This window comes from Coffea arabica, chromosome 7e (assembly GCF_036785885.1).
Source record: "Coffea arabica cultivar ET-39 chromosome 7e, Coffea Arabica ET-39 HiFi, whole genome shotgun sequence".
NCBI lineage: Eukaryota > Viridiplantae > Streptophyta > Magnoliopsida > Gentianales > Rubiaceae > Coffea > Coffea arabica.
This window is the reverse complement of record NC_092323.1, coordinates 28,888,846-28,907,817: the sequence shown is the minus strand read 5'-3', so window position 1 is coordinate 28,907,817 and position 18,972 is coordinate 28,888,846. Positions and strand designations below refer to the sequence as shown.

The window sequence follows — 18,972 nt, the reverse complement described above, 5'->3', positions numbered from 1 at the left end:
AAAAATCATTCAATTTGGTTGGCCAAAAGTTGAGATTTTGAAACTGGAAACTTAACCAGAGCCTCTCTGGCAGTGATTTTGTTTCCAACGATATAAAATTTATGCCCTGATTCCACCTGAGTGAGCCGTACCAACCTTGTAAAGTTGCCTATTCTGTTTCTCGTCTGTACTGGAAGCCCTATTTTGATCTGCCACTTGATACTCAAATATGAGTTAGTTGTTGACAGAATTTGAATTTTAAAACGATTCCTTCTAAGAAATTATAGCCTTATGAATGTAGTTTTCAACGCCACTGACACACTGAATTCCGAGTTGAATTGAGTGAGTTGTGGCCGGATTTCAGAACTGTATTCGTGAAAGAAAACCCTAATTCTGGACTGATTTATAGCTAATCTTGATTTGGGACTTGTTATTCGAAATCCTTGGTATTAATCACCTACCAAACGTATTTTGAATGTTTCCTAGACTTTGTCTTCATAAATGAATCATGTTCAAGGAATTTTCATTAGTCAAATGTTTGAGAAAAGGAAAACGCAAGTGCAAGGCAGATTTGCCTTAGCAAATTGTGGAACTTTAATGGTTTTGTTAACCGACTTTCCGAACGAAATTTTATATGAAATTTGACAGAGGAATAGCCCTTATAAGGTAGTATAATCGTACCAAATTTGGTGCCATTCTGAGTCCATTTCGATGCTCAACCAAAGATTCAAAATCTATGTTTTAAACCTGGAAAATGGTCTAACAGTCCCAACTTTTGGGTAAATTTGAGCCGCCATATCTTGGTGCTCAAAACCCCAATTCTTGTTCTGCTTATTTTGTTTTAAACTTTGATTGTAACTCTAATTAACTTCCAAATTTCAAAGGCTAGTTAGCATTGTGTGAATTTTGCCGAATTTTCAAAATTGGCCAAAAATCAACCCCAAAAACTGCCTCAGTATTCAAAACAGCATTTTGAACCCAAAATTTGAATGTCTTCCATTTGGAATCATGGAAAAGTGTCTTCTAGAAACTTTTACCACTTTGAAAGTAGTTTCCAACGGTACCAAGTTTTTCAATTTTGGACTTACAGAGAGTGAGATACGATTTTTCAAAGATCTCTCGACAAATCTAAAATTTCCAAACTTAAAGAAAATTGAGGGTTTCGAACTCTCCATTTTTCTTCGATATTGATAGATCATTTTACACTTGATTTCAAAGATAAAAATCAGATTTCTCTTGTGTTTTAAAACCCCACCTTTGAGTCTCGATTTGTGAGTAATTAAGGCTAATTTTTATGAGATTTTCTTAGATTGTACTCTAATGCAATCCTCCTCGATAATTAGGGGTTTTAAGCGATAGTGTGTAATAGTTCATTATTAATTGCTCAAGCACTCAAGAGGACCTGCAAGAGGATCTTACGAAAGACGCCTAAACAATCGCTTGTCCTTGCTTCTTGAATTACTTGGTGAGTGTCAAGTGTATGTAAACTTGATATGTGCTTAGTTGTTATTAGTGATTGGAGATTTTGAAAATACTGAGTCTAGTGTGTATCTTACCACACTCGGTCTCATTTGAATGAATCATGAATGGCTTGATTGAATTGAAATGAATGAATCATGAATGACTTGATTGAAATGAAATGAATGATTGAATGTATTGAATGATTGAATGAAATGATTAATTATGCTATGGCTGCATAAGTTGATTGGAGCGATGTCTCATCGACCACTGAACGATTGTAAGTACCATACCGATTTGGTGGGAGGTACTTCTCGAGTCGTCTCGGTACCCTAAATCATGCTAAGTCGATTGGAGCGATGCCTCATCGACCACTGAACGATTATAAGTACCACACTGATTTGGTGGGAGATACCTCTTGAATCGTCTCAGTGCCCTAAACCTCTGAACGATAGCAAGTACCACACCGATTCGGGTGGGAGGTACCTCTCGAATTGTCTCAAAACCATTAAGCATTCTAAGTCGATTGGAGCGGTGTTTCATCGATCTCTGAACGATAGCAAGTACCACATCGATTTGGTGGGAGGTACCTCTCGAATCGTTTCAGACCTATAAACTGAGCGATAGTGAGTACCACACCGATTTGAGTGGGAGGTGCCTCTCGAGTCGTCTCAGAAACATAAATGGAATATGTAAAGTGCTATCAATTTAATTATCTACTCGGGTGACGGGGTGTTGTCACGAGAAGGTATTGGATTAAACTTGGGCAAAGTAAACAAAGATTTAGCTCCTGAGAGCTCATACATCCTACTCAATGGGGTTTATTATAAATTGTGAATTTCTTGAATGTTATAGTTTTCACTATTGTGTAAGTGCTATTGCTATTGAATTACTTGTCTTGCATGTTTTCTTGGCCTCACGAGCATCTGCTCACCCCGTTAGATTTGTTTTCCCTAACAAGAGCTGAAATGGGAAGAATTCTGGAGAAGCTTACTTGATGCTTCATTTGATTAGAATTGTGAATATATTTGTTCAGAATTTGATTTTAGAAGCTGTATATTTTGGAAATGTAAAGTAATTGGGTAGATTATGATGTAAGACTTGAACGTTTATAAAGGAATTGACCTTCCTTTATCTATTCGATATTTAGTATTGATTGGTTATTATTGAGTTTAAATTGAATTAGTACCGAGTCCTGGCGAGAACTGGGCAGGCGTTCCACCGATACCCTTGTGTTCGCCCTTAGGAGAAGTGGGGGCGTCACACGTACACCTGGGAATCAAAGAGTGTCAAGCAAGTCTAGTATGGAAGGTTATAGTCCCTCAAGTAGGTGGGAAAGAGGGAAGACACTTGAAAATGTTAGTGACAGTAGACATCTCTCAACCTTTGCTGAGGGGAACAACTGTTAAGACGAATGATCCACTAAATGGCTAAGTGTGACGCCCTCGCTTCTCCCAAGGGCGAACCCTAGGGTATCGGCGGGACGCCTGCCTAATTCGCGCCAGGACTCAAAATTTAAAAACAATAAAACCTAGATAAACCAAAAGCGTACTATTCACAATAGCCAACTCCAAAAAAAAAATTCTATTTACATCCCCAAAAATAACTAGTCAATCGACTATATTACATTGTGATAACAACTAGCAGAAAGTAGACCCTAAGGAGGGTCCTTCTACAAACCACCAAAACAAAAACAACCATCTTAATTGTCCAACTATTACAAGCAAATCTAACTATACTAGTGAATGTGCCAAGGAGTTCCCCGTGTCGTCCCCTGCTAAGGAAAACAAAGGAAACAGAGTAAGCTATGTGCTTAGTAAGTAAACAGGGGTAAAATCATAAATTGCACATTTAGATAAACAACTATTTCACAAAATGTCAAGTCAAGTGCAAAAGTAACAATACAAATGAAGGATACAGGTTGGCTCCAAAGCCAAGTCGTTTGCCATGCGTGACCTCCTGCCGACACTCCGTCGACCACAAATAAGGTCCGTAGAACTCCACTTGTACTCCCACCTAACACCTTATCACCCTCACTGGCCAGTCACCTCACAAACTTGCTCGAGCGAACGAAATCACAAACTTGACCTTGAATCACAAGCTCGGATCACAAACTTGGTTCACATTTTCGGTGAACCGGATTCACAAATTTGGTGACCTCAGACTAAGTTGGACTGGCTTCGACCAAGCCCTGACCGGCTCGAATAGTCCATCTAGGTCGGAAGATCAACCCCAACTTACAAACGTAACTCCAACTCACAAACGTCACCCCGAGCTACAAGCTCAAGGGGTTCAAACCCAAAATAATTCATGTATACACATCTCATAAAGAAACATAGGTACAAACTAGGGTTTAGGTCGAGTGTGATAAAGTACACCCTCGCCTAAGTCCCCCTTTTATTCACATCAAAACACATAAGCAATTTATACACATAAACGGCCTGAATACTTACTCCAAAAGTACGTATAGCAAAAATGCAAGGATCACGTCACGTATACAGCTAGTAGGCCCCACCGGCACCGTCTAGCCCGTCACCGTCTCAAATAGAAGATTGCATCACAATATATCACAAACGGCCACTAACATGCATAACTCAAGTAAAACGGCAAAATTGGCACATGCAAGTGCGGAAACGGCACACGGAAATGGAGACGGACACGGAAACGAAAACGGAAACGGCCAGATTTGCCATCCCAAACCGTTTTCATCAAAAGTTGTGCTAAGAATGTCGGATCAAGGTGAGTGAGACACCGTTTCAAAGCTACGAGGAAGGGCTACAACTTTTATTTAGACATCTCAACCCAGATCTCAATAGGTATTGGTCAAAAACGCACAAAATACTTCCAGCCATTTCATTTCGGGTTTCCAAACAGGCCTTGTTTGAAAGACCGTAACTCACGACTTAGAAATCGGAATCAAGAAATTCCAGAGGCGTTAGAAAGCTAATTCATAAGGCTATAAATTTCATGTTTGGACCAAAGGCTGAATCAATACAGAGCATGGGGAAAAACGGGTCCAAACATCCCTGTCAGAACTGTCCAAATTCGAAGGCAGTTCTGACAACCGATCTTGTTTTGGTCATAACTGGAGCTATGGAACTCGGATTGGAATGCACTTTATACCGTTTCGAAGCTAAGACCAAGATCTTAATTTCTTATGAAGGAATCAACACCCATTTCGCATGTTATCAAAACGGACAGAGCATGGTCAGAAGCAAAATTCAAAAACCTAACACAATCCAGTGTACAAAACAGGTGCAAGTGTTTTGGCTATAACTTGGGCTACACCGATCCGTTTGACCTGAAACTTTACAGGAATATTCAGGACTTAAGATGCTACAACTTTTATGAAGACCACTCAGTCCATTTCTCATCCTAACTAGGCCAAATTTACCAAAAACAACTCCAGATTTTCCAGTTCGAAACTCACTGTGAAATTCAACTAGCAGTCCTGATTCATTCACTCATATCTCAGCACACACAACTCCAATTCAGGTAATTCCAAATCCATTTGAAAGTTAAGATACAAGGCTATAATTCTTAAGAAGACATCATCAACCAATTCGGTAATATTCCTGGTCAAACTAACCACTTACAGAGGCTGATTTTCATTTTCGGACAGAAACAGGGCAGCAGGGATATTTCGGTCTTTTCACAGGCTACATTGGTCCGATTGAGCTGAAATTTTGTAGGCAACTATAAAACATCATTCTCTACAACTTTTATGTTTTGTGCTAAGGCCAAATCCGCCTCTAACTAGGTGTAACAGTACCATCAGAATTGGGGAAAAAAATGAAACCCTAGGCTGAAATTCCATCAACCTTTACCAATCTAGGTTTTCATCCATAAAACTTCTAAGATTCAGGTCATCTATCCAATAAAATACAATATAAGAGGTAGAAGAAGAGTTTCTTAGTTTAATACCTTCAAACCTCAAGGAAATACACAAGAACAAGGCTGCCCATGCAAAAATCACTCCACCCAAAGCTTCCTTGTCACCTTATTGCAAGTTTAATCGGTTTAGTTTTTGTGGTTTCAACTCAAACAAGGTAAAATCTAAGATGGAACTTGAAGCTCTCCCTCTCTTTTTCTCCTCCCAAATTTCGTCCATCATGGAAGGCAAAGGAAGAAAATGGTGATAGACTTGAGTTGGATAAGTTTTAAGCTTAATCTTGGTCATGGTCTTGGTCAAGATTGGCTTGGTGCTTGACAAGTGGCACAAATCCAAGGGAAGTCTATCTAATTGTCTCTCTTAAGCACTCAAATATCTATTACTCCTCCAACCATCTCTTAACACCTTTTGTCACATAATTTCTTTTGCACAAAATTCCTTCTAGTCGTTAAAATTTTACCGCACTAACCGTACTAGCGGGTCCCACGCCCAATATGCACTACTAACGTCACATGAACTAATTTATACTAGAAAAATGTCTTAGAACTTAATTCCTTTATAAAAATAGCTAGAAAATTAATATAATAAAGGAAAGTATAGAAAATGTAGGCACAGAATAAAAATAAGGGCTAGAAAATAAGAAAATATCGGGTTCTCACCGTTTTCCTTTACTCGCACGTACTAGGGTTTTAACTTATAATTCACTAACTTATTATTATCACTTCTAATCATATAATATTTCCTCATCCAAAAGTCACTCTTAACTACCAAATTTGATCCTCACTCGATACCGAATAGTCACACTACGAAAAATGTGAAAACCCTAATTCGCTCTTTCTTGAAAACGAAAAGTGAAACCCCACTTTCTAGGTTCATTTGCACTTATTGTGGGATGATTGGATAATAGGGCCATATTAAATGAATAATTTCCAAATAAAAGGGCATTTTTAAGAAAAATATAAGGAATTTGCAAGTCCCTCACACTGAGCTTCAAATATGAAAGGGGTCCCGATTTTTGTTACAAATGTGGCGTGGTAGGGCATAGTGAAAGAAAATGCAAGGTGTTGCTGCCATTGAGCAAAGGTAAATTGGAAAACCAGTATGGTCCTTGGTTAAGGGCGAATTATGGAAAGGCTTCCCCACAGAAGGAACAACAAAGTAGATACTCGACTGAGAGAAGCTATTGGGGATTCAGGAATGGGGAATTGGTCCCAAAAAATGTGAAACACCATAAATCACAGATAAAGGGGGGAGACAGACAAGAGAGAGCTGAGGATTTTCCGTAACTGAAAGAAAGGAATATGAAGAGGACAGGAGGGTTAACAAGCACAGGCAGGGGTGATCTTCAAAAGGACAAAGAAGGAGAAGTGAGTTCAGGGCAAAGTGAACAAAGGAATACAAGTCTGGTGCTTTTAAATAGGGAAGGAGACACTCTCCTAAATACCATTTCCATTGCAGAAGGACAAAATAGTATCTCTAAAAGAAATAGAGAAGTAAGAAATCAAAAGGACAATCAGAATCAGAACCATGGAAAGAGGGGAGTCTTCAGAAATATGGCTAGCCAAAGTTACAAAGGAGCTCAAGGAAGTATTAGCTAAAGAAGCTCTGCCATCTGGAAGTGATCAAGCTCAAATGCAAATGGATTCAGAAAATTCAGAGAAGCAGCAGCGAGTGATATGAAGGTAGAAAAGAAGAGTGAGAAAGCCAATCAAATCTCCTAGAACTAGAACAAAGGCTTTGAAAGAAGTAGATGGAAATTGCAGCACTGTGGGGCAGCATAGGAAAAAAGAAGTTATGCCTGGTCGATGAAGAGATGGAAGATGTCTTGACAGCAAACCAAGAAATAAAAAAGAAAAAGACTAAAAGAGCAGATTTGGGGAACACAAAGATAGCTGAAGGGGTAGGGGCCAACCATTCCTGGCCCCTCAATGATAAATGAAGGTAATGGTATGCAATTGTCAAGGAGTGGGGAGCCCTTTGACAGTTCTCCAGTTGAGGGAGGCTAACAACCTCTTCTCTCCAAACATAACCTATCTAAGTGAGACAAAAAATAGAACAAAATATATGAAAAAAGTGAAAGCAATTACCAGGTTTGATGAGATGATAGCAGTAGAAGCTATGAATAGAGCTGGTGTAATGGCTCTAATGTGGAACAAAGATATTGAGGTTTTGAAAGTGGTAACCACTACTTTCACCATAGAAGCACATGTTATGGATGGGAACAGAAAAGTGGATTGGTGGTTCATTGTAGTATATGCTAGCTATTATAGCAGTATCAGGAAGAATCGGTGAAAAGTCCTTAAGGAAAGAAAAAGGATTTGGGGGGATAAATGGTTACTGGCTAGGGATTTTAAGGATATTGTTTCTAATGAAGAAAAGTGGGAAGGAAGGTTAAGAGAAGAGTGGAAGTTCAAGGATTTCAAAGATTTCATAAATGGGAATGATCTGATAGATATAGGTTTTAATGGAAATCCCTGGACATGGAGTAACAATTGGGTAGATGAAGGGGAGGTTAGACAACGTCTAGATAGGGGTTTGTGTAGTCCAGCCTGGTACGAAAACTTTGAAGATACTAGGTGTGACCACAAGAACACTTATGGATCAGATCACAGCATGCTTTTGATTAACACCAATCCTCTAGCAGACAAGAGAAAGAAAAGGCTCATGTTTGAGAAAAGATGGCTTCAACAACAAGGGATCATTCAAGTTGTAGAAAGCGCTTAGAATCAAAGGTTTGAAGGTTCCAACATGTATAGCTTGACTAAGAAGGTTGCAAACTATAGAGTTTCTCTTTTGAAGTGGAAAAAACAGCTTTTCTAGTAATTCTTTGCAGAAGATCAACCAAATAAATAGAAATTAGGTGAGCTAAAGAATGCATATATCCAAGACAAAAAGACCAGAAAAGCTGAACTGAAACAATAGTTAAAGAAGGCTTATGTAAAGGAGGAACAATATTGGAGTCAAATGGCTAGAATCAAATGGCTAAGAGAGGGAGATAGAAACACTAGCTACTTCCATGCTTGTGTGAAGGGAAGAAGAATGAGGAACATGATGCTCAACATTCAAAAGAGGGATGGGTCTTGGACTGAAAATGAAGAAAAGCTAGGTAGAGAGGTGGCTGAGTACTATAGGAGTATTTTTACCAATTCAGGTGGTGAAGATATAGGGGAAATACTAGAGGGAATTCCACACTCTATAACTCCTAGTATGAATGGAAACTTAACTAGATCAGTTAATGAAGAGGAGATCAAATCGGCTCCATTTTCCATGAATCCCAATAAATCTCCTGGCCCTGATGGAATGACTCCTCTTTTCTTTCAGAAATTTTGGAAAATAGTGAAATCTAATCTAGTTACAGCCATAGGCTCATTTTTCACTCTGGTTTTATGCTAAGGTCTTTGAATCATACACTGATATCTCTCATTCCAAAATTCCTGAATCCCACTAAAATGAAGCACTATAGGCCTATTAGTTTGTGTAATGTTGTCTATAAAATAATTTCAAAAATCTTGGCTAATAGGCTTAAACATGTGCTGAATTCTTGCATCAGTAAAAACCAGGCAGCCTTCATTCCTAGGAGGCAAATCCTGGATAATGTAATTCTTTCACATGACCTTCTGCATTTTATGAAAAATAAAAGACAAGGGAAAACATGGTACATGGTAGTCAAATTAGACATGTCAAAAGCCTACGATAGAGTAGAGTGGAACCTTTTTGGATGCTGTGATGGAGAAGATGAGTTTTTGTGGTCTATGGAGACGTTGGATTATGAATTGCTTGACATCAGTAACTTACTCCTTCAACATAAATGGTCAACCCATGGAATACATTACCCTATGAGGGGCATTAGGCAGGGTGATCCTTTTTCACCCTACCATTTCTTTTGTGTTCAGAAGGATTTTCAAACCTGCTAAAGCAAGCTACTGAGAGTAGGAAGCTATCAGGTATGAGAATAAGCAGGAGCGAACCAAGCATCACTCACTTATTTTTTGCTGATGATTCTCTGATCTTTTGTAAGGCAGATAAAGAGCTCTATGAGAAAGGATCTTGTCAGAGCATAAATTTAGAGAAGTCCTCAGTCTTTTTTAGCAAAACTCTGCCCCAAGAGGAGAAAGCAGAAGTGGCTCAACAATTAGGAAACAACCAAATAGCTTCACAAGGAAAATTCTTGGGACTTCCTATGGTGATAACTAGATCAAAAGAACAGGTTTTTGGTTACATTAAAGATAGCATCAGAAATAAAGCAAACAACTGGAAAAGCAAAATGATTAGCCTAACTGGGAAGGAAGTGATGTTAAAAGCAATATCTTTAGCCATGCCAATTTACACAATGTCTTGTTTCAAACTTTCTAACAAACCTTTCAAAGAGTTGAGCTCTGTAATGGCCAAATTTTGGTGGGGAGACTATGAGAAAAAGAACAAAATTCATTGGCACCCATGGGAAAGGATGACTCAAGGAAAAAAGTGGGGAGGGCTAGGATTCAAAGAACTACAGAGTTTTAATAAAGCTTTCCTTGAAAAACATGTTTGGAGAATCTGACCAATCCCAATTTATTGGTGAGTAAAGTGCTGAAAGCAAAATATTTCAACAAAGAATCAATTTTTTAGTGTAAAGTGTCAAAAAAACTCTTCCTGGATTTGGCAAAGTCTAATGGATGCAAGGGACCTGGTGAGTAAAGGTGTAAGAAGAAAGGCAGGAAATAGCAGGAGTATTAACATATGGAATGATGGCTGGATACTAGGCAATCAGGATGGCAAAGTCACAATAGGAAAACCCCCAAATTGTGAATTGGCAAAGGTTGCAGATTTGATTAGGGGTTTTAGATGGAAGAGGCAGATAATATTTAAAGCTTTTAACAACCAGGATACTAAGAAGATACTACAGATTCCTATTAGTTTGTCAGGGAGAGAAGACAGCAACTACTGGATTCGTAGTGAGACAGGCCAATATACTGTCAAATTAGCTTATAACTTACTGTGTGATTGGAGGATGAAGAGGGGTGGTGGTGGAAGACTATCTGAGGAAACGAGTGTGGAAAACAATTCCTCCAAAATCTGGAAGAAGTTATGGAAGCTAGGGATAAAAGAAAAACTGAAACACTTTCTGTGGAAGTGCATTTATGGAACCTTGCTAGTGAATAATCAGGTCTTTAATAGGACAGGAAGAGGAGATCCAATATATAAGAGATGTGGGGAGCAAGTCGAAACAATAGAGCATATGCTTCTAAACTGCAGAAGAGCTAAAGATGTTTGGAAAATGGCACCAGTTTAATGGGATGGGGCTGTAGAACACTCGAGTAACTTTTTTTACTAGTGGAATACTGTCATGGAAGCAGAAAAAAGAACTGAAGGTCAGAGTCATATTGAGCTAACAACATACGTGCTATGGCAAATTTGGAAAGTTAGGAATGAATGGCAACCCATCTCTAAGCACAAACATCCCATGAAGATTGTCCAAAAAGAACAAGAAGACTGGTATGAACAAGTGTTGGCAAGGGACAGATAGGAACAAATGAGCACTGTTGAAACATCTAGAGCAACTAGAAAAGCTGATAGGGCACAAGATGAAGCACAAGTAATGACCCTACTGCTAGTTGTCCATGAAGGGAAAGATACCAAGTGGTTAGGAAGGGATATCATTGCAAGAAATCATTTGGGACGCGTTCAGACAGTTTGGGCAATGAGGGACAGAGGAACAAGCATACAAATATTGGATTCAGCTGAAACAGTAAGACTAGCTCTAATAAAGTCCAGAGAACAGCAGTAGGCAAAACTGAAGGACCATATCCCTCACAAGCAGCTTCTGACTTTGTTGACATCTAAAAGAACTAAGGACATTAGATTGACAACCTTGATCGATGATATCAACAACTTAAGTTTTTTGTTTAAAAAATGCTCATTTTGTTTAGATGTAGAAAATGATGATATATGTAAAGCTGTGAGTAGTTATGCAGTAGGCATATGTAGTGATGAGGAATGGAACAATTCTCAGTGTGATTGACACTTTTGTATAGCATCTTGGAGCTGTAGCTCTACAAGTGTAAAGCTTTTGAATCATAAATACAACTTCTAACTTTTCAGCAAAAAAAATTATGTATTCTTAATGTGAATTCTAATAAATTTATTTAGAGTTTTTAGGATTCTCTAAACATAGTTCAACTAATCCAAGCAGCCTAGTAATCTTAAAATTGCCATTTGATTCACATTTTTAAGATTAGAAATTTTAAGTACAGCCCCAAACATAAGTTCTAAAGTGTAAGGAGAGATGTTTTAAGCGTCAAAATCTCACTAATTTAAGGTTTAAATCACTAGAAACCAAGTTCCTTAGCTTGTCAAACAAGATTTGATATTCCAGCAAACCTTTCTTACATTTCTCTTCGAGATTTATCAAGTTTATCAGGTCAAAACAAGGGAAATACACACGTACACCAAAATTAAGGTCTTGTGAGGTGTCCTAAGATTAAACCATTTTTAACCCAAAATTTAAAAATTAAGGCTAGTGAACTTTTCATCTCTTCCCTCTAGACTAAACTAGATTCCAGTCGGCTTGTTGGTTAAATTTTATTAAATTTCACCAACTTTTCAAGACTCAAAATCAATAAAATGTACATGAAAGACAAGGACAAGGCATTATAAGATGTTTTACATGAGATTATAGCCAATTATCGTTGAATTTTCGGAAATAACATGAGAGTTTCAACCTTCACTCTCTCGGCCAGTAAAACAAAATTTTTAGCAAAGTTACTTCAAAATTTTCAACAAAATTTCCAACTTTTACTCGCTTAAAACACCAAACACACAACATACTTTCTATCCAACATAAAATAAAGCAAGTAACATGTAATTTCAGCAAATAATTCCACCAAGAAACAACAAATCAATTTGTCACTGGCTAAACAGAATTTCCAGCAATTAACCAAGACATATTACATGCTTTCTCTACAAAGGAATCAAGCAAAATTCTCAAGTATCAAGCCATCTTTCACAGGTTCAAGGAAACTGAAAATTTAGTAAGAAACAAGAAATTTCTCTTCACAAAACCATTCTTTTCTACCCAAACTCAACATGCATCCTGAGAGCTTGAATGGAACAAAAGAAGGAAGAGTTTTAAGACCATTTTTACCTCTTGATTTTCACAAAACAAAGCTGAAATGAAGCAAAATCTTCCTTCTCACCCTCGGTTCCCTTTCCCTTGGTTTCAAGGATGTAATAGAGCAAAGTTCCCTCAGCTTTTTCTCTCTTCCTATAGGCTTCAAGACAATGGAAATGAAGCAAGTTTTCTCAAGCCTTTCTCTCCCTCAAACTCTCGGTTGTGAAGATGGAAAGGGAGGAGATTTCTCTCAAGCTTTCTCTCAAGTTCTTTTTTTCTCTCGGATTCAAACTTTGGAAATTGGAAGGAATTCTCTCAACTCTCAATCTCTCTCTCTTTGCAACAAGTTCAAAATGGAATATGGAAATGGAAGAGCTCTCGAGTCTTTAGGAAGGAAAATGAAAGCTTTTGAGTTTGGTTCTTGTTTTTATTTTCCAAACATAGGTTGCATGGTAATTATAGTAAGCTTTAGGGGTAAAATGAAAGCTTTTGAGTTTGATTCTTATTTTATTTTCCAAACATAGGTTGCGTGGTAATTATGGTAAGCTTTAGGGGTAAAATGGTAGTTTCTCTTTAGTTTTTGACATGTGGCATAAATTTTGACAATTGTTGAAATTTTTGAAAAATGACTCTTGTGTTTTGCATGCAAAATTTAAAATCCCATTTTTATCGTGAAATTTTAGGTTTATTATGCTATTATCCCACTAATTCTTATTTTAACTAGTAAGTCAAAAATTTTCATGCAATAGTTAGAAAAGTAATTAGGTACGAAAATTATTCACTAATCAATAGATAAATGCAAGTGCTCCAAAGTGGGATATATGAAAGAAACTTCGAGTTCTCACACCAATAGTGAAAGAAATGCAAATGATTTACCCTATTGAAATTCTTGTACAGAGAATGATAATTTGTAACAATGAAATTTGGAACTATTATATTTTTTAAAAATTTTGATGCACCTCATATAAAAAAAAATTCCTCTGGAGATGGCAAAAATAAAAGAGAGTATATAATAAAGACGCAAATTTATGTAAATGTAGAAGTAGAAATTTACATTCAATATTTTGCACTAAAAGTCTGTATAGCATCAAATATATTAGGAAGGGTATATCATTTCAAAATATATTACCTTGAGAATATTTTTCTAGAATTGAAATTTTGGAAAAAAAACTCCAATTTTGCTCATAATTTTTATCTTTTTTATTGAATTTATGTTCTATGTTGTTGTATTGTTGCAATTTTACATAGTTCAAAAACTGGAGGGAATACTAGCTATTGCAATAGTAGTTACAAAAAAGATCAAAGTTGTTGCAACTTTGCTCTTTACTGGACTTAAACATCCCATTTTGACCTTTTTCTTTAATTTTGTTTTGATTTCCATTGTTGCTCTAATAATTATATAAAGGACAATTAGCATAGAGATGGAACTCAAATGTTAAGTCTCTTCTAGGTGCTGTCAAATACAAGGGCATCGCCAAAGCATCTGTAGTCCTCACAAGACTTGGAATCACTCTAGAACAACCTTGATAATCTCCCTTCACCATCAACTGTGAAGTTGAAATACAAGTTCGAGTCTACATCCTTCTTGTCAAATAGGTATGCAAGGGCCCCTCTGCTTCACCGTTCGCAATCTCTTCCATCCTTTCTGAATTCATCTTATTATATAGGTCCTTGATAGTGAAAGGAACATTGTTATACCCACTGCATTGAAGCATGAACAACTTCATAATCTGACTTGTCTTCATTCCAACACGACGAAGAATGTGCGCTTGAGCATAGTCGGCTTCTAAGATGTGGTGGTGGGATTTTAGGAATTTCGTGCTTGTTGGGCTTGCTAGTTTGTGGTTGTGACGCATTACAATATTACTGAACACATACTTGTCCTCCTCAAGTGAAAGCCTTACTTTGAAACATGCCTTACAATCAATTCTTGTGACCGCCCTTGGTCTCTTTGCTGATCCTCTCTTTGTATGTGTTTCTTATCCTGGAGCCCGTGCCTACTACTATAGGTGTCAAAATGGGTGACTTGGGCGGGTTTGGGTTGGGTAAAATGGGTAATGGGTATAACTGAGTCAACTCATTTATACCCATTTAATTAGATGGGTATAAATGGGTAAGTCAAAAATGAATTGGGTAACCCAATTACCCATTTATAACCCATTTATTTTAACTTTTTGTAAATTCATTTAAATTCATTTTTGCAAACTAAGTTATCAATTTATACCCATCATTAGTTTTAAATATTTATTTATAATGTTCAATAAACTTAATTACCAATTTTTTTTCATTTATACTCTATGTCACAAAATTACCTATTATTTAATAATTGAATAATAAGAATATAAAAATTTGAACTAAGTACTATAAAAATTAATATAAAAACTTAATCCAAAAATTTTGAACCCCTAACATTTTTTTCATATATAAATTTAAAATTTCATTTTAGAAAGATAAGAAAATAGGCTAAAATTTATCCTAAATTAGTAATGCTGAAAAATTAGTAAGTTAACAAACTAAGAGAAAATAAAATAATAAGATAAAACAAACAAATAATAATAATAATAATAATAATGAAACAAAAATAGTTAACATCATGACAAAATGAAAAATTTGAAAAAAAAAATGGGGTGGGGGAAAAGAAGAGACTTGGGGGGGAAGAGAATTCTAAATGGGTTAATTGGGTTTGATGGGTTACCCAATAATACCCATTTAATGGGCGAGTATTATTAGATAACCCATTTATACCCATATACAAAAATTTAAGATACCCATACCCATCTATTCATGGGCGAGTATGGGTAAATTTAATTAAATGGGTTGATTTGCCACCTCTACCTACTACACACCCATTGCCTAAATCTCACCCAACCAGTTTCAGGGTCCTTTAGTTTGTAGCCCTTGCAAACGCTGAATCCTATAGCTCGACCAAGCATCACGTGGAAGGTTTCAACTTTGTTTTCTATATTGAACTTCATTGACAACCCTCGTAGTTGAAGTCTTGCACTCCTTCATGGAACTGTCCTTTAACAGACATCCCTTGTATTCCCTTTTCAGCTTCTCCTATTTCGAATTCATCAATGGTGTCCCATAGGGTCAAATCTTCCCACGAATCTTGCACTAGTCATTTTCCATTCAGATCATTAGCAGATTGCATTGTATGTTTGCTTAACTCACCACCACAGGTCCTATCCCATGTTAATGTCCTCATTACAGACTATTATACATGTCTTGAAAGACATTCTTTTCAAAATGCATCCAACTAGAAACCCCATCAATATGTTTGCTAAGTTTGCATGCAAAAGAATACAAAAGACTCGAGAACGTGTAAACAAAAAATAATGGGATCCATTTAAATAGCAAGATGTGTATTTTCCATGGCTTATAAGAAGTAGTTCAGCCAGCCCAATAACACATAGTCCACTACCAATAGCCTAATACACATTCAGGCCCGCCATGAGTCATGGTTGGCTCATTTTGAATTGTTACTAGTGAAACATTTGTCTATTCAAATTCAAATTTTTTTTCTTGAAGTATCTATTCAAATAGTACACAGGCAAACATGAACGAGCCATAGGGAACAAAATGTCAAAATAAAATTAAGATTTAGAATAGAATTACCTTCTTGGAATTCGCCTTCCTTTTTAGATTAACTTGCTCGTCTCCCGCTCACAAGCTCATTTTTGTGGTTGCCAATTGCCCATATATGATTATTTATCTATTCTATAAAGATCATACAGTCGAGACTCACATATAGTGGCTGTTGGGCATTTAATCCCCTTCATAAACATTGTATATTTATTTTTCACTGCGGGTTTTGAAGCAAGGTAAAGACTTATCATTTATTTGGCAAGAAAGCAACCTCTTTTTTACTTGTCTAGCAATTCCATTAAATTGCTTTTCCAATTCCATGGTACTGTTGCCCAATGTCTCCAATCAATTGAAATGACGGGAAATTATTATCATTTATTTGGCAAGCTATCAATTCAGGTCTTTTAAAATTTGAAGATCTTCTGACTGGCAACCTCATAAATTCAACTCAACCTAATGACTATTTATGGTTTCATCTACACTAATTGATCAATTTAATCAATTCCAATTCCAATTGAGACATTACAACATAGCAATTCCTGATTTCAATTTTAATTAGGACAATTTAAGATTCTTGATTGATAATAACTCAACTATATATTCTCTCTCACTTCTACAAATACATAACTCAACTCAATTTTAATGTATTATATTTTGTAACTCTATTAAATCTAATAATTTTTCAGATCAAAAATATCTGTGACATGTTCAATATATTTTCTATCATTAGTGCAAATTACTATGAATAAATGAAATATATTTTGAAAAACTTGTTTTTGAAAAATCCAAACGGAGCCATAGCAATTCCCAATTTCAACTTTTTCAGACTTGAATGCCACCTGACTAATTTTATTTACCATAATCTAAGTTTTAACTATATCGACCATGTTTTATGATTGTTCATCTATACTAATTGATCAATTTAGTCAATTTCTATTCCAATTAGGACATTGCAACATAGGAAATCATACAAATCAATTTTAATTAGGACAATTTAAGATTCTTGATTGACAATAACTCAACTATATATTTCCTTGCACATCTATTCGACGTATCCAATCTATTGGACTTGATTTGAAGGGAACCATGTTAATTACATGTTTGTGTTACACATCTATTGTCATTACTCCACGAACAATCGTAGTTCAACTTTTTCAGACTTGAATGCCACATGACTAATTTTATTTACCATATCTAAGCTTCAACTATATCAACTATGTTTTATGATTGTTCATGTATACTAATTGATCAATTTCGTCAATTTCGATTCCAATTTGGACATTGAAACATAGGAATTTCCGATTTCAATTTTAATTAGGACAATTTATGATTATTTAATTACATGTTTGTTGTATCACAAATCTATTGGCATTACTTGCCTACAATAGTAGGTCTGATATGAAAATTTGAAAATTAGCTGGTGCGTGGTGAGTGAAAATTTTAAAATATATCCATCGAATTGAAAATTTGACGGTGAAAAAGATGGCATCATCAAAATAAAATTTGAATTTTAGACTGCTGGCGCCTTTAGTTTGGTTTCCTCTCAATCATCAGCACATATGTATATATATAGATAATAAGCAGCTATCACTTAACATTTTGTAAACAAATCACATAATCATTAAAATCATGAAAAATTCTATGAGAGAAGCATTTCATCAAGCAAAAAAGTCATTTTGTGAGTTAGGATTTCCAGATTCCTCTACCAGGAAAACATGGTATGTTAAGCTAACCATACTACTAGCCTAAGCTTTATTCTTTTACAATTGAATGTTTAGCCACATTTAATCTTCAAGCCCATTTTGACCTTGGAGCTACTTCAAATCACATTTAGGGACATCGAATCTGGATGATAGAGACCTTGGTGATGGTTCCTCTTGTTTGTCGAAGAGACAAATGAGATGGATGAGATAGATGAGACTTATGAGATTGATGAGGCAGTTGAGACAAATGGAAGTTGGTTTCGAGGTCCCTCCCTTACCATTGCTAGTCGGAGATTGTAAGGATCAAAGACAACCTAAGAAGGGGGTGAATTAGGTTATTTAAAAACTAAACAAATTATGAGACACTTTTTTGTTCAATATGAAATTTACCCTCTTTTCTAGGTGACCACTCAATGAAACAATTAGTAAGAGAACAATATCACATGAGAGTAGAAGAGATAAGCAATTAAGGTTCACAAGATAGTAAATAGAAAGGGAAGAATAGCAAACCAATTTGACTACCAAACTCCTCTTGAGTTTGAATATTACTTTATAGAACAAGTTTCTTCAAGTTGATGAAATACAACCAATCTTTAATGAGGCAGTTGAGACAAATGAAAGTAGGTTTTGAGGTCCCTCCTTTACCATTGCTAGTCGGAGATTGTAAGGATCGAAGACAACCTAAAACGGGGATGAATTAGGTTATTTAAAAACTAAACAAGTTATGAGACACTTTTTTGTTCAATATGAAATTTACCATATTTTCTAGGTGACCACTCAATGAAACAATTAGTAAGAGAACAATATCGCTTGAGAGTAGAAGAGATAAGCAATTAAGATTCACAAGATAGTAAATAGAAAGGGAAGCATAGCAAACCAATTTGACTACCAAACTCCTCTTGAGCTTGAATATCACTTTATAAAACAAGTTTCTTTAAGTTGATGAAATACAACCAATCTTTGTGTGCAAAGGAAGGTTCACTTCCTCCTTGGCCCAAGCCTCACTCAGTCAAGTTAGGAAGTTTTACTATCCCTTAGAACAACCCTCACAAAGCTACACTATTAAAGTATTCACTCACAAATGAAAAGCTTACAATGAACTTCACACCACCAAGACTACAAATCTTCCTTGGAGAGTGTTTTCTCACTAAAACTACTCTATATCTTTTGTATCTTTAGTGTGCAAAAGTTGTTTGAAGTTTCTGACCATGCACTATTTATATAAACTAAGAAAGCGCTTCATTAATACTTCCAACAGATAG

At 36.2% G+C, this 18,972-nt stretch overlaps 2 protein-coding genes across 2 annotated transcripts; both read left to right on the top strand.

Annotated features, from left to right (window-relative positions):
- The first annotated feature begins 7,273 nt into the window (after positions 1-7,273).
- LOC140011328 (uncharacterized) lies at positions 7,274-8,053 on the top strand. The gene is made up of 2 exons (XM_072060121.1): positions 7,274-7,601; positions 7,704-8,053. The coding sequence occupies exons 1-2, from the start codon at positions 7,274-7,276 to the stop codon at positions 8,051-8,053; spliced, it is 678 nt and encodes a 225-aa protein (XP_071916222.1).
- A 315-nt stretch (positions 8,054-8,368) lies between these two features.
- Positions 8,369-9,869, top strand: LOC140011327 (uncharacterized). Its single transcript, XM_072060120.1, has 4 exons — positions 8,369-8,710; positions 8,890-9,115; positions 9,223-9,273; positions 9,352-9,869. The coding sequence occupies exons 1-4, from the start codon at positions 8,369-8,371 to the stop codon at positions 9,867-9,869; spliced, it is 1,137 nt and encodes a 378-aa protein (XP_071916221.1).
- The last annotated feature ends 9,103 nt before the right edge of the window (positions 9,870-18,972 follow it).

Bases quoted from the DNA above. Each gene is read 5' to 3' on its own strand.
- LOC140011328 (XM_072060121.1), top strand. From the start codon at position 7,274: ATGGTATGCAATTGTCAAGGAGTGGGGAGCCCTTTGACAGTTCTCCAG. The intron at 7,602-7,703 runs GTATCAGGAAGA...TTTCTAATGAAG, and splicing joins ATATGCTAGCTATTATAGCA to AAAAGTGGGAAGGAAGGTTA.
- LOC140011327 (XM_072060120.1), top strand. From the start codon at position 8,369: ATGAGGAACATGATGCTCAACATTCAAAAGAGGGATGGGTCTTGGACT. The intron at 9,116-9,222 runs GTAACTTACTCC...TTTTGTGTTCAG, and splicing joins TTATGAATTGCTTGACATCA to AAGGATTTTCAAACCTGCTA. The intron at 9,274-9,351 runs GTATGAGAATAA...TTTGTAAGGCAG, and splicing joins TGAGAGTAGGAAGCTATCAG to ATAAAGAGCTCTATGAGAAA.